This window comes from Heteronotia binoei, chromosome 20, assembly GCF_032191835.1.
Source record: "Heteronotia binoei isolate CCM8104 ecotype False Entrance Well chromosome 20, APGP_CSIRO_Hbin_v1, whole genome shotgun sequence".
Classification (NCBI taxonomy): domain Eukaryota; kingdom Metazoa; phylum Chordata; class Lepidosauria; order Squamata; family Gekkonidae; genus Heteronotia; species Heteronotia binoei.
The window spans coordinates 32,182,355-32,195,357 of NC_083242.1; the positions used below are offsets into that span (position 1 = coordinate 32,182,355).

Consider the following 13,003-nt stretch of genomic DNA (forward strand, 5'->3'; position numbering starts at 1 on the left):
CTGAAACTCCAAGTGAAAAGCAGTGTATAAATCCAATCCTTCTTTTTCTCCTCCTCCTCCTCCCAAAATGATAACTGATCTCCAGATTACAGAAATCAGTTTTCCTGAAGAAATGTTCTTAATTGCTGCCTTTATGTTTTGCATGTATTCTAACTCTTGTAAAATCATTTCCATGATGGGCTGATTTTAATGGCTTTAAAATGTAGGTTTTATTATGTACGTTTTAAAGTTGTAGCCACCTCGGTGGCCCCCACGAACAGTGAAAAGGTGGGTTGCAAATTTTGTAAAGAAATCAAAGAAAATTAAAACAGCAGCTTCAATGGGTGAAATCTATGGAATTACATCCCGACTGAGTTACCAACTGGACATCAGATACATTTGTCTTTCGCCTTCATTTCGGGAAGTGGAGACATTCTCTGAAGGAACTTTCACGTGGGTAGCTGTGTTGGTCTGCAAGAACACTTAGATCGGAGTCCTGTAGCACCTTAAAGGAGGGTAGATCAGGGTGGCCAAACTTGCTAACGTAAGAGCCACACAAAATAAACATCAGATGTTTGAGAGCCAGGAAGGAAGGAAGGAAGGAAGGAAGGAAGGAACATAAGAGAAGCCATGTTGGATCAGGCCAATGGCCCATCCAGTCCAACACTCTGTATCACACAGTGGCCAAAAATTTATATATATATATATATATATATACACACACACACACACTGTGGCTAATGACCACTGATGGACCTCTGCTCCATATTTTTATCTAACCCCCTCTTGAAGCTGGCTGTGCTTGTAGCCGCCACCACCTCCTGTAGCAGTGAATTCCACATGTTAATCACCCTTTGGGTGAAGAAGTACCTCCTTTTATCCGTTCTGAAGGAAGGAAGGAGGGAGGGAGGGAGGGAACAGATGTGGGAGGGAGAGGTGGAAAGAAAACAACTAACTTTACATGCATTCTTCAAGCTGCCAACTGCCATGACTTGGATAAGTGATGTAAAGAGAGAAATGCCTTCTGTCTCGCATAAAAGGACTCAGATCCCCACTTCTACTCTACTGTGTCTGATGAAGTGACTCTTGAAAGCTTATACCCTGAAACTCTCGTTGGTCTCTAAGATACTACCAGACTCAAATCAAACTGATCATATTCTAAAAACCGATGAGGGAGAGGCATGACATCACAGGCACCAGCCAATAAGAAGCTGCACAGTCATTTTCCTTCTGTTATCTTGCAGGATTTCCACACCACCCCCCTCCCCAAAGCAGAGAGAGGATAAGCTTTGTTTGAATAGTTAAAAATTCTTCGATGCCAGCCTCCCTGTTCCATGGATGTTCTACCCCAAATGGGAAGTCTTGGTAGCCGCAGCAGAACTTGTGGCTGAGGATCAGCTTCCGATCTCCACTCCCTTTGTCCCTCTCTGGCCTCCGTTTGCCAGCCCTGCGGGCCGGCCAAAGCCTTCATCTCCCTCTCTGTTTGTTCGCTCTGCACACACCAGTGAAGACCCATGAATAATAAGAACGGCAATAACCTTCAGATTGTTTGTGTCTGCTCCAGTGGGCACCGCATGCTGGGCGCTGACTCGTTTCTGCAACTCGGAGTTGTCTGGCACTTAAGGGGGAAGGATTCAAAGCATCCCTCTGTCCCACTCCTCAGTTGTCTTCTAGGGTTGCCAGCTTCCAGGTAGGGCCTGGAAACCTCCCACAATTACAACTGATCTCCAAGTGATAGAGATCCCATACGCTGGAGGAAATAACCACTTTGGAAGGTGGACCCTATGAACGTAAGAACCTAAGAGAAGCCATGTTGGATCAGGCCAATGGCCCCTCCAGTCCAACACTCTGTGTCACGTAAATACATAAGAGAAGCCATGTTGGATCAGGCCAGCGGCCCATCCAGTCCAACACTCTGTGTCACAGAAGAACATAAGAGAAGCCCTGTTGGATCAGGCCAGTGGCCCATCCAGTCCAACACTCTGTGTCACATAAGAACATAAGAGAAGCCCTGTTGGATCAGGCCAGTGGCCCATCCAATCCAACACTCTGTGTCACGTAAAAACATAAGAGAAGCCATGTTGGATCAGGCCAATGGCCCATCCAGTCCAACATGTGTCACATAAGAACATAAGAGGAGCCATGTTGGATCAGGCCAATGGCCCATCCAGTCCAACACTCTGTGTCACATAAGAACATAAGAGGAGCCATGTTGGATCAGGCCAATGGCCCATCCAGTCCAACACTCTGTGTCACATAAGAACCTAAGAGAAGCCATGTTGGATCAGGCCAATGGCCCATCCAGTCCAACACTCTGTGTCACACAGTGGCCAAAAAAGCCAGGTGCCATCAGGAGGTCCACCAGTGGGGCCAAGACACTAGAAGCCCTCCCTCTGTGCCCCCCCCAAGCACCAAAAATATAGAGCATCACTGCCCCCAGAGAGTTCCAACAATACACTGTGGCTAATAGCCACTGATGGACCTCTGCTCCGTATGTTTATCCAATCCCCTCTTGAAGCTGGCTATGCTTGTAGCCGCAGCCACCTCCTCTGGCAGTGAATTCCATGTATTAATCACCCTTTGGGTGAAGAAGTGCTTCCTATGGCATTATCCCTCATTGAAGTCCCTCACCCCCCAAAAAATCCTATCCTCCACAGGCCCCACACCCCAAATCTTCAGGTATTTCCCAACCTGTAGTAAGCTAACCTACTCTACTGCCAAGTTCAGCACAGAATCACCAGCCATTTTCACCTCCAACTGGTTTCCCTTCTGCTTTGCCATAGATATCGCCCTCCCCCAAAGCATCCGAACTTCTGGGCAAAGGAGATATTTATTATGGATTGCTGTCTTCTGGAAAGTGCCCTGCTACCCCCAACCGTCTATCTCTTCAGCAGCTGCCCAACTAGTTTTCCAGATGTGGGTGCGGTGAGGTGGCAGAAGGAAGTCTGAAGGAATTAGTTATCCAGCAACATTCCGTCCGAGAACTCCGTTCACACGTGCACACGTCGCTTGATTGCTTGGCATTCAGTGACTCTCAGCACTTAGACCTGGTTCGCACAAGGACATTCGTCACTTGATAACTTGGCAGTCAGTGACTCCGCAATGGACCCTGTTCACCAGCAGACATTCATCACTTGATTACTTGGCCATCAGTGATTCTGACCTTGGGCCTAAATCACTTATGGATGTTGATCACAGTTATTTGGCAATGAAGAGGCAGCTCAGAGGAGGAGGAAGAGGAGGAGATGATCGATTTTATACCCTGCCCTGCACTACCCAAAGAAGTCTCAGAGTGGTTTATAATCACCTTCCCTTTCTCTCTCCACAACAGGCATACTGTGGGGTAGGTGGAGCTGAGAGAGCTCTGAGAGAACTGGGACTGAACCACAGCAGCTGCATGCGGAGGAGGAGTGGGGAATCACCGACCCATGGGGTGATGTCACATCAGGACGTCTTCTTGGCAGACTTTTTAATGGGGTGGTTTGCCATTGCCTTCCCCAGTCATCCACGCTTTCCCCCAGCAAGCTGGGTACTCATTTTACCAACCTTGGAAGGATGGAAGGCTGAGTCAACCTGGAGCCGTCTACCTGAACCCAGCTTCCACCGGGATCAAACTCAGGTCATGAGCAGAGCTTGGACTGCAGCATCACAAATGTTGTTAGTCCTTAGATGATACAACAAGAAATTTCTAAAATTTTGGGATACGACTTTAAGAAAGTTGCAGAGACTTTTCTGCTGGGATTACAAATGGAAAAAATTTCCAAAAGAAGACAGAACTCTAATTTGGTACTTGCTCTCGGCTGCTAGGACATTGTATGCGCAGTTGCGGAAGCAAGAAAAAATACCAGAGAAATGGGATTGGCTCGTGAAAGATTTATCGTGGAGTGAGATGGACAAATTAACAAGAACTTTAAGAGATTATGATTTGGATGTGTTTAAAAAGGAGTGGAAGAAATTTAGAGGATACATAGAGGAAAAGTGGAATGTAAAAAGACATTGGACAATTTTTTACAAAAAATTTTTACAAAATTTTTTACAGCTTACAAAAAAGAGCCTTGCAAGCTCGGCTACCCATCTCAATCTATCTGAAGAAGTGAGCAGCGACTCATGAAAACTCATCCCCTGCCACAAATTTTGTTATTTAAGCTACCGCTAGACTCTTGCCCTTGCCGCTACAGACGGACTTACACAGCTACCCACCTTGAAGAGGCTTCAATACTCACAGATGTGTGCAGGGGTGGAATTCTAGCAGAAGCTCCTTTGCATATTAGGCCACACACCCCTGATGTAGCCAATCCTCCAAGAGCTTGGAGGATTGGCTACATCAGGAGGGTGTGGCCTAATATGCAAAGGAACTTCTGCTAGAATTCCACCCCTGGATGTGTGCAGGGCCGGTACTTGGGGTTCTAGCGTCCCAGGCCAAAACCTGAAGCCCTGCCCCCCCCAAAGGTGATGTGATCTGGGCGCAAAGCATGAGCGTTTGGCCCACCCCTGTGCTTGGCTCTCTCCAAAGGGAGCTGGAAAGACCTCTGAAGCAGGAGAGGGCCGGGAACAGGGCAGGTCAGGAAGACAGTGGGCACATTCAAAGCTGTCCCAGCTTCAGCAAGGTCGGGAATTTAGCGGGCGCGGCAGGTGAGGAGAGGGGGTACCCCTATGCGGCTGCCTGGCCAAACTGGGTGAGTGGTCAACAATGCAGTAAATGAAATTTACCAATGTTGGTAAGGGTAAGGTGATGCACATTGGGACGAAAAAAAAATCCCAACTTCAGGTCTAGGCTGATGGGGTCCGAACTTGCTGAAGAAGAAGAATTGCAGATTTATACCCTGCCCTTCTCCCTGAATCAGAGACTCAGAGCGGCTTGCAATCTTATTTATCTTCTCCCCCCACAACAGACACCCTGGGAGATGGGTGAGGCTGAGAGGGCTCTCACAGCAGCTACCCTTTCAAGGACAACCTCTGCCAGAGCTATGGCTGACCCAAGGCCATTCCAGCAGATGCAAGTGGAGGAGTGGGGAATCAAACCTGGTTCTCCCAGATAAGAGAGCTCTGGCTGACCCAAGGCCATTCCAGCAGCTGCAAGTGGAGGAGGGGGGAATCAAACCCGGTTCTCCCAGATAAGAGAGCTCTGGCTGACTCAAGGCCATTCCAGCAGCTGCAAGTAGAGGAGTGGGGAATCAAACCTCATTCTCCCAGATAAGAGAGCTCTGGCTGACCCAAGGCCATTCCAGCAGCTGCAAGTGGAGGAGTGGGGAATCAAACCCGGTTCTCCCAGATAAGAGAGCTATGGCTGACCCGAGGCCATTCCAGCAGCTGCAAGCGGAGGAGTGGGGAATCAAACCCGGTTCTCCCAGATAAGAGAGTTCTGGCTGACCCAAGGCCATTCCAGCAGCTGCAAGTGGAGGAGTGGGGAATCAAACCCGGTTCTCCCAGATAAGAGAGTTCTGGCTGACCCAAGGCCATGCCAGCAGGTGCAAGCGGAAGAGTGGGGAATCAAACCCGGTTCTCCCAGATAAGAGAGCTCTGGCTGACCCAAGGCCATTCCAGCAGGTGCGAGCGGAGGAGTGGGGAATCAAGCCTGGTTCTCCCAGATAAGAGAGCTATGGCTGACCCAAGGCCACTCCAGCAGGTGCAAGTGGAGGAGTGGGGAATCAAACCTCGTTCTCCCAGATAAGAGAGCTCTGGCTGACCCAAGGCCATTCCAGCAGGTACAAGGGAAGGAGTGGGGAATCAAACCCGGTTCTCCCAGATAAGAGAGCTATGGCTGACCCAAGGCCATTCCAGGAGCTGCAAGTGGAGGAGTGGGGAATCAAACCCGGTTCTCCCAGATAAGAGAGCTATGGCTGACCCAAGGCCATTCCAGCAGCTGCAAGTGGAGGAGTGCGGAATCAAACCCGGTTCTCCCAGATAAGAATCTGCACACTTAACCACTACACCAAACTGGCTCTCACTGAGTCTGAGAGGAGGAAAGATCTTGGGGTCATAGTGGAGAGTTCAATGGAAGTTTCAGCCCCGTGTGCTGCAGCAGTGAAAAAAAAAAAGGCAAACTCTGTGTTAGGGATTATTAGGAAAGGTACAGAGACTAAAACAGCCAATATTGTAATGCCCCTATAAAGATCTATGGTGTGGCTTCATTTGGAATCCTGTGTACAGTTCTGGTCTCCGTATCTCAAAAAGGATGTTGCAGAGCTGGGAAAAGTACAGAGGAGGGCAACCAAGATTAGGGGGTTGGAGCGCTTTCACTCTGAGGAAAGACTGAAGAATCTGGGGCTTGGGGCGTGGCGCAGAGTGGTAAAGCTGCAGTGCTGCAGTCGGAGCCCTCTGCTCACGACCTGAGTTCGATCCCGGCGGAAGCTGGGTTTAGGTAGCCGGCTGAAGGTTGACTCAGCCTTCCATCCTTCCGAGGTAGGTCAAATGAATACCCAGCTTGCTGGGGTAAAGTGTAGATGACTGGGGAAGGCAATGGCAAACCACCCCATAAAAAGTCTGCCGTGAAAGTGTTGTGATGCGATGTCACCCCAGAGTCGGAAAGGACTGGTGCTTGCACATGGGACCACCTTTACCTTTAAAGGGGTGGGGCATGATAGAGGTTTATAAAATGATGCATGGGGAGAGCTGACAAAGGGAAATTTCCCTGCCTCTCCCAAAGGACTAGAAGAAGAAGAAGAAGAATTGCAGATTTATACCCCGCCCTTCTCTCTGAATCAGAGCAGCTTACAATCTCCTATATCTTCTCCCCCCACAACAGACACCCTGTAAGGTGGGTGGGGCTGGAGAGGGCTCTCACTGCAGCTGCCCTTTCAAGGACAGAGTCTCAGAGCGGCCTACAATCTCCTTTATCTTCCTCCCCCACAACAGACACCCTGTGAGATGGGTGGGGCTGGAGAGGGCTATCACAGCAGCTGCCCTTTTAAGGACAACTCCTGCAAGAGCTATACTGACCCAAGGCCATTCCAGCAGGTACAAGTGAAGAAGTGGGGAATCAAACCTGGTTCTCCCAGATAAGAGAGCTCTGGCTGACCCAAGGCCAATCCAGCAGCTGCAAGTGGAGGAGTGGGGAATCAAACCCGGTTCTCCCAGATAAGAGAGCTCTGGCTGACCCAAGGCCAATCCAGCAGCTGCAAGTGGAGGAGTGGGGAATCAAACCCGGTTCTCCCAGATAAGAGAGCTCTGGCTGACCCAAGGCCATTCCAGCAGCTGCAAGCGGAGGAGTGGGGAATCAAACCTGGTTCTCCCAGATTAGAGAGCTCTGGCTGACCCAAGGCCATTCCAGCAGGTGCAAGTGGAGGAGTGGGGAATCAAACCCGGTTCTCCCAGATAAGAGAGCTCTGGCGGACACAAGGCCATTCCAGCAGGTGCAAGCGGAGGAGTGGGGAATCAAACCCGGTTCTCCCAGATAAGAGAGCTCTGGCTGACCCAAGGCCATTCCAGCAGGTGCAAGTGGAGGAGTGGGGAATCAAACCCGGTTCTCCCAGATAAGAGAGCTCTGGCTGACCCAAGGCCATTCCAGCAGGTGCAAGTGGAGGAGTGGGGAATCAAACCCGGTTCTCCCAGATAAGAGAGCTCTGGCTGACCCAAGGCCATTCCAACAGCTGCAAGTGGAGGAGTGGGGAATCAAACCCGGTTCTCCCAGATAAGAGAGCTATGGCTGACCCAAGGCCATTCCAGCAGGTGCAAGTGGAGGAGTGGGGAATCCAACCTGGTTCTCCCAGATAAGAGAGCTATGGCTGACCCAAGGCCATTCCAGCAGCTGCAAGTGGAGGAGTGGGAAATCCAACCTGGTTCGCCCAGATAAGAGAGCTATGGCTGACCCAAGGCCATTCCAGCAGGTGCAAGTGGAGGAGTGGGGAATCCAACCTGGTTCTCCCAGATAAGAGAGCTATGGCTGACCCAAGGCCATTCCAGCAGGTGCAAGTGGAGGAGTGGGGAATCCAATCTGGTTCGCCCAGATAGGAGAGCTATGGCTGACCCAAGGCCATTCCAGCAGGTGCAAGTGGAGGAGTGGGGAATCAAACCCGGTTCTCCCAGATAAGAATCCACATACTTAACCACTATACCAGTCTAGAACTCGAGGGCCTCCAACGAAGCTGATGGGCAGTAGGTTCAGGACAGACAAAGAAAATACTACTTTACACAGAGAGTGAAGGGAATAATGAATTTGTCGCCAAGGGATGTAGTGATAGCCACAGGAATAGATAGCCGTAAAACGGGATTGGATAGATTCATGGAGGATAAGTCTAAATGGCTGATAGTTATGGTGAGTGAGGGGAACCAACACAGAGGCACTAAGCCACTGAGTCTCAGAGCCAGGAGGCAATATCAGAGGAAGGCGTTGGCTTCTCTTGGATGTCCAGAGGAACTGGTTGCCCACTGTGTGAGACAGGATGGTGGACTGGAGGGGCCACTGGTCTGATCCTGCATGATCCATATTATGTTATTACGTTGTTTGTGCACTTGAGAAAAAGACACCTTTTATTTTGTACAGGACATTTTGGCAGAATTTTGCAATACGTCATGCCCTCTTTCGACAAGACATCTCCAAACCCTCTTTTGCACATACGAGCCTCTGAGTGACTGCAATAGTCATTGCCAGTGACAGCTGCTACAGTCACCAGCGGTCCTTTGCAGTAGAGAGGCCAATATTAGGAAGTGGGTTTTGAGAATGGAGCCTCTCTGTCCCAAGCTGCGGGGTTCAAACCAGGTTCCTTGGTCCCCGCTCCCAGCAGAGTGGCTGACTGAAGAAGAGAATCACAAGCTGATCGAGCTGAGACACTAGCACCCCAGCCCATAATACTCATCTGCAAAGTCAGATGATGCTAAGAGGCCAAGCACAACACTCCCAGATCTATCATCTCATATGTGCGTTTGCAATAAAAAAGGCCAACGCCATGCTGGGAATTATTAGGAAGGGAATTGAAAACAAATCAGCCAGTATCATAATGCCCCTGTATAAATCGATGGTGCGGTCTCATTTGGAGTACTGTGTGCAGTTCTGGTCGCCGCACCTCAAAAGGATATTATAGCATTGGAGAAAGTCCAGAAAAGGGCAACTAGAATGATTAAAGGGCTGGAACACTTTCCCTATGAAGAAAGGTTGAAACGCTTGGGACTCTTTAGCTTGGAGAAACGTCGACTGCGGGGTGACATGATAGAGGTTTACAAGATAATGCATGAGATGGAGAAAGTAGAGAAAGAAGTACTTTTCTCCCTTTCTCACAAAACAAGAACTCGCGGGCATTCGATGAAATTGCTGAGCAGACAGGTTAAAACGGATAAAAGGAAGTACTTCTTCACCCAAAGGGTGATTAACATGTAGAATTCACTGCCACAGGAGGTGGTGGCGGCCACAAGCATAGCCACCTTCAAGAGGGGTTTAGATAAAAGCAGAGGTCCATCAGTGGCTATTAGCCACAATGTGTGTGTATATATAAAAATTTTTGCCACTGTGTAACACAGAGTGTTGGACTGGATGGGCCATTGGCCTGATCCAACATGGCTTCTCTTATGTTCTTATGGATGCTTTCACTGGATGAGGTCACACGGTGTAAGCCCAACACTGGTCTTCCAACAGAAAAGAAGAAGAAGAAGAAGAAGAAGAAGAAGAAGAAGAAGAAGAAGAAGAAGAAGAAGAAGAAGAAGAAGAAGAAGAAGAAGAAGAAGAAGAAGAAGAAGAAGAAGAAGAAGAAGAAGAAGAAGAAGATGATGATGATGATGATGATGATGATGATGATGATGATGATGATGATGATGATGATGATGATGTTGGATTTATATCCCGCCCTCCACTCTGAATCTCAGAGTCTCAGAGTGGTCACAATCTCCTTTACCTTCCCGCCCCCCTACAATAGACACCCTGTGAGGTGGGTGGAGCTGAGAGAGCATTTACAGCAGCTGCCCTTTCAAGGACAACTCCTATGAAAGCTATGGCTGACCCAAGGCCATTCCAGCCAGTTGCAATGGGAGGAGTGGGGAATCAGACCTGGTACTCCCAGATAAGAGTCTGTGCACTTAACCACTACACCAAACTGGTGCCAGAGAAGCCATACTGGATCAGTCCAACACTCTGTGTCACACAGTGGCCAAAACCCAAGTGCCGTCAAGAAGTCCACCGGCGGGGCCAGATAGCTTTTGTTTACATGCCCAGCCCAAGTTGGTATCCTCCTAACCTACCTCACAGGGTTGTTGTGAAGAGAAAAACGGGAAAGCCGTGGACTTCCTTTGATAGTACAGGAATTTGATTTTTAATCCAATTTTTACGGACACTAACAGTGCAATCCCACGCGCTGTTACTCCTATCTAATATCACTGAAACCAGCAGGCTTCGACTGGAGCGGTTTGTCACAGGATAGCCCTGAAAACTGATAAAAATTTTTCAACGCTGCTGCCGTTGTTGGTTTAAAGTACCACTGCAAGTCTTACTGGGGAATTCCCCCCCCCCCCCCCCCGACCATAATGCGTTTATTGATTTCTCCTTCTTCCCTTGCACAGCGTCCTGGGAACCTTAAGGTGGCACGCTAATAATTTAAATAAATGAATAAACCCTGTTTTTAAATGAAAGACGAAGAACCTCTTAATGCTTCGGAATATCTCCCACCTCACCGGCAAGGTCCCCACCGGCTCTGCCTCTCCGCGCCTTCCAAGGTGCCACATATTCCGCTGCCAGTAAAGCCGCTGTCTTGGCGGGTGGGCAGCTGAATGGGAAAGCGTAATTGTTCCAATTTTACGTGTTCAAAGCTATTAGATCCGTGTAGTTCCCCATCAAGCTGTGTTTGTAGTAAATAGAGAACGTTTAGCCAAGTTGAGAGCTCCTCTAATGGAAAAGACAGCTCCTTTCCCTCGTCAGCTGTCTGTCCCCACCGTGCTGTTATTTAAAGTCAGGTTTTAGAGAAGGGGGGGGGAAAGGAGAAGAAGAAGAAGAGAAAAAAAAAAAAAGCCAGTAGACAGCTTTGGTTTGGAAGCCGGAGGACAGGAAAAGTTAGAGATATTTATTTGACAGGGTCAAGGTTGGTGCTTTTCCTTCCTTTTTCCCCAGGTCCCATAGGTGTTAGACTGAGAGACATTTAATCGAGGGAGTAGCGGTTTCATATCTATAACAAAAATCAAATAATGCAAGATGATTTACTTCCCTTAGCAACCGGGGAGCTTACCCTTAGCAACCGGCCTAGCCTCAGGCAGCGGAGTAATCAGCTTGAAAATATTTCAATTATTGTGTTGATTTTAGTGGATTTGAGAAGCGCTGTGCGGAGAGACCAAGCACATTCTGCCCACGACCTGGAGAGGAAGATATTGATTTAAACAGGTGTCAGGAAGGAAAAGTGGAGTAAATTTAAATGCGGGGGGGAGAGCACGGGGAGGCCGCCGAATGCGTTTCGACGCGAGGGGGTGACATTTTGCTCGCTGCCTTGAATGAAAGTGACTCAACTGAACTAGAAATTTCACCTTGAAAATCATCTCCCATCGACACAATCAAGAAGAAAACGTTCGCCATCTCTTTTCCTTAGGCTGGCGGGGAAGCAGCGAGGGGAGAGATGGCTGCCGATGCCGGGGATTTGGGGGGAAAGGACCGAAAAAGCAGCTTTTGCCAAGTTGGCTCACAAAAGGCGGGTGGTGCAAGAGAGGTGCTTTCCAATGAGGCCTGGTTCCCTAGATGTGGCATAGCCTGGCTCATTTTACCACACGGCCGCAGTGACATGATCCATGAGGTACAGCCAGACCCCTCTTTCGAAGAGGTTGGCCAGGGTCCTAAAGACAAAAACCACACAGAGTTTCTTGAGTGCCCTTAAACATATTAAAAACATATGAACATACATGGTAGACCGACAGACTTTTCCTCCAGTACTGCAGTACTGCTGCTGGGTACAATTGCCAACTTCCAGGTGGGCCTTGAGATCTTCCAGAAACTGATCTCCGGACTACATAGATCAGTCATACTGAAGCAGATCCTCGGTCCATCAAAGTCAGTATTGTCTACTCTGACTGGCAGCAGCTCTCCAGGGTCTCAAGCTGAAGTTTTTCACGCCTTCTTGCCTGGACCCTTTTTAGTTGGAGATGCTGGGGATTGAACCTGGGACCTTCTGCTTTCCAAGCAGATACTCTACCACTGAGCCACCACCCCTCCATCTCCTACTGCCTGGACCCTTTTTAGTTGGAGATGCCGGGGATTGAACCTGGGACCTTCTGCTTTCCAAGCAGATACTCTACCACTGAGCCACCACCCCTCCATCTCCATCACCTACTGCTTGGACCCTTTTTAGTTGGAGATGCCGGGGATTGAACCTGGGACCTTCTGCTTCCCAAGCAGATGCTCTACCACTGAGCCGCCACCCCTCCATCTCCATCACCTACTGCCTGAACCCTTTTGAGTTGGAGATGCCAGGGATTGAACCTGGGACCTTCTGCTTACCAAGCAGATGCTCAACCACTGAGCCACCGTCCCTCCTTCAAAGAACTTCAGAAATGAATGGAACCAGGATTCAAGAAGGGAATGCCAAAGATGACCATACAGTTGCTTGTTCACAGGAGTTAGTAGCCTCTGTCCCCTTGGCTGTTCATGTGACTGATTCACACATTATATACAGTTCCCAAATCTGATGCATTCTCAGCAGCTGGGCAATTTTTCGCTGAGGGAGACAGGTCTTTGACCAGCCTGCCATTCGGTCCTTCTGTCTGAGAACCAGGGGATAAACTGGACAAAGCAAAATGAATGTTTGGTTCAGGTAGTATTTGCATCAATATCGATAATAATTAATATGAATTAATACTGTTTGGTGTTGTCGTTATGGTGCAGACTAGGGTCTGAGAGATCCAGGTTCGAATCTTCACTCTGGCATGGAAGCTGGCTGGCAGATCTTGGGCCAGTCACATACTCTCAGCCTATCCTACCTCACAGGGTTGCTGTTCTGAGGATAAAACTGTGGAAAGGTGAACAACGTTGTAAAGCGATCTGGATCCCCACAAGGGAGAAAACTAGGATATAAATATAAATGTTTATTATTTATTTCTTTATTATTACTTATGTATATCCCAC

The 13,003-nt window shown here is 48.9% G+C and overlaps 1 protein-coding gene across 1 annotated transcript in view; it reads right to left on the reverse strand.

The window, feature by feature from the left end:
• Window positions 1–11,645: 11,645 nt before the first annotated feature.
• LOC132588276 (MICAL-like protein 2) overlaps window positions 11,646–13,003 on the reverse strand; it is a 143,331-nt gene continuing 141,973 nt past the window's right edge. The window contains exon 10 of the mRNA XM_060260638.1: window positions 11,646–11,718. Coding sequence (XP_060116621.1) covers window positions 11,646–11,718 — 73 coding nt within the window. The remainder of the gene's footprint in view (window positions 11,719–13,003) is intronic.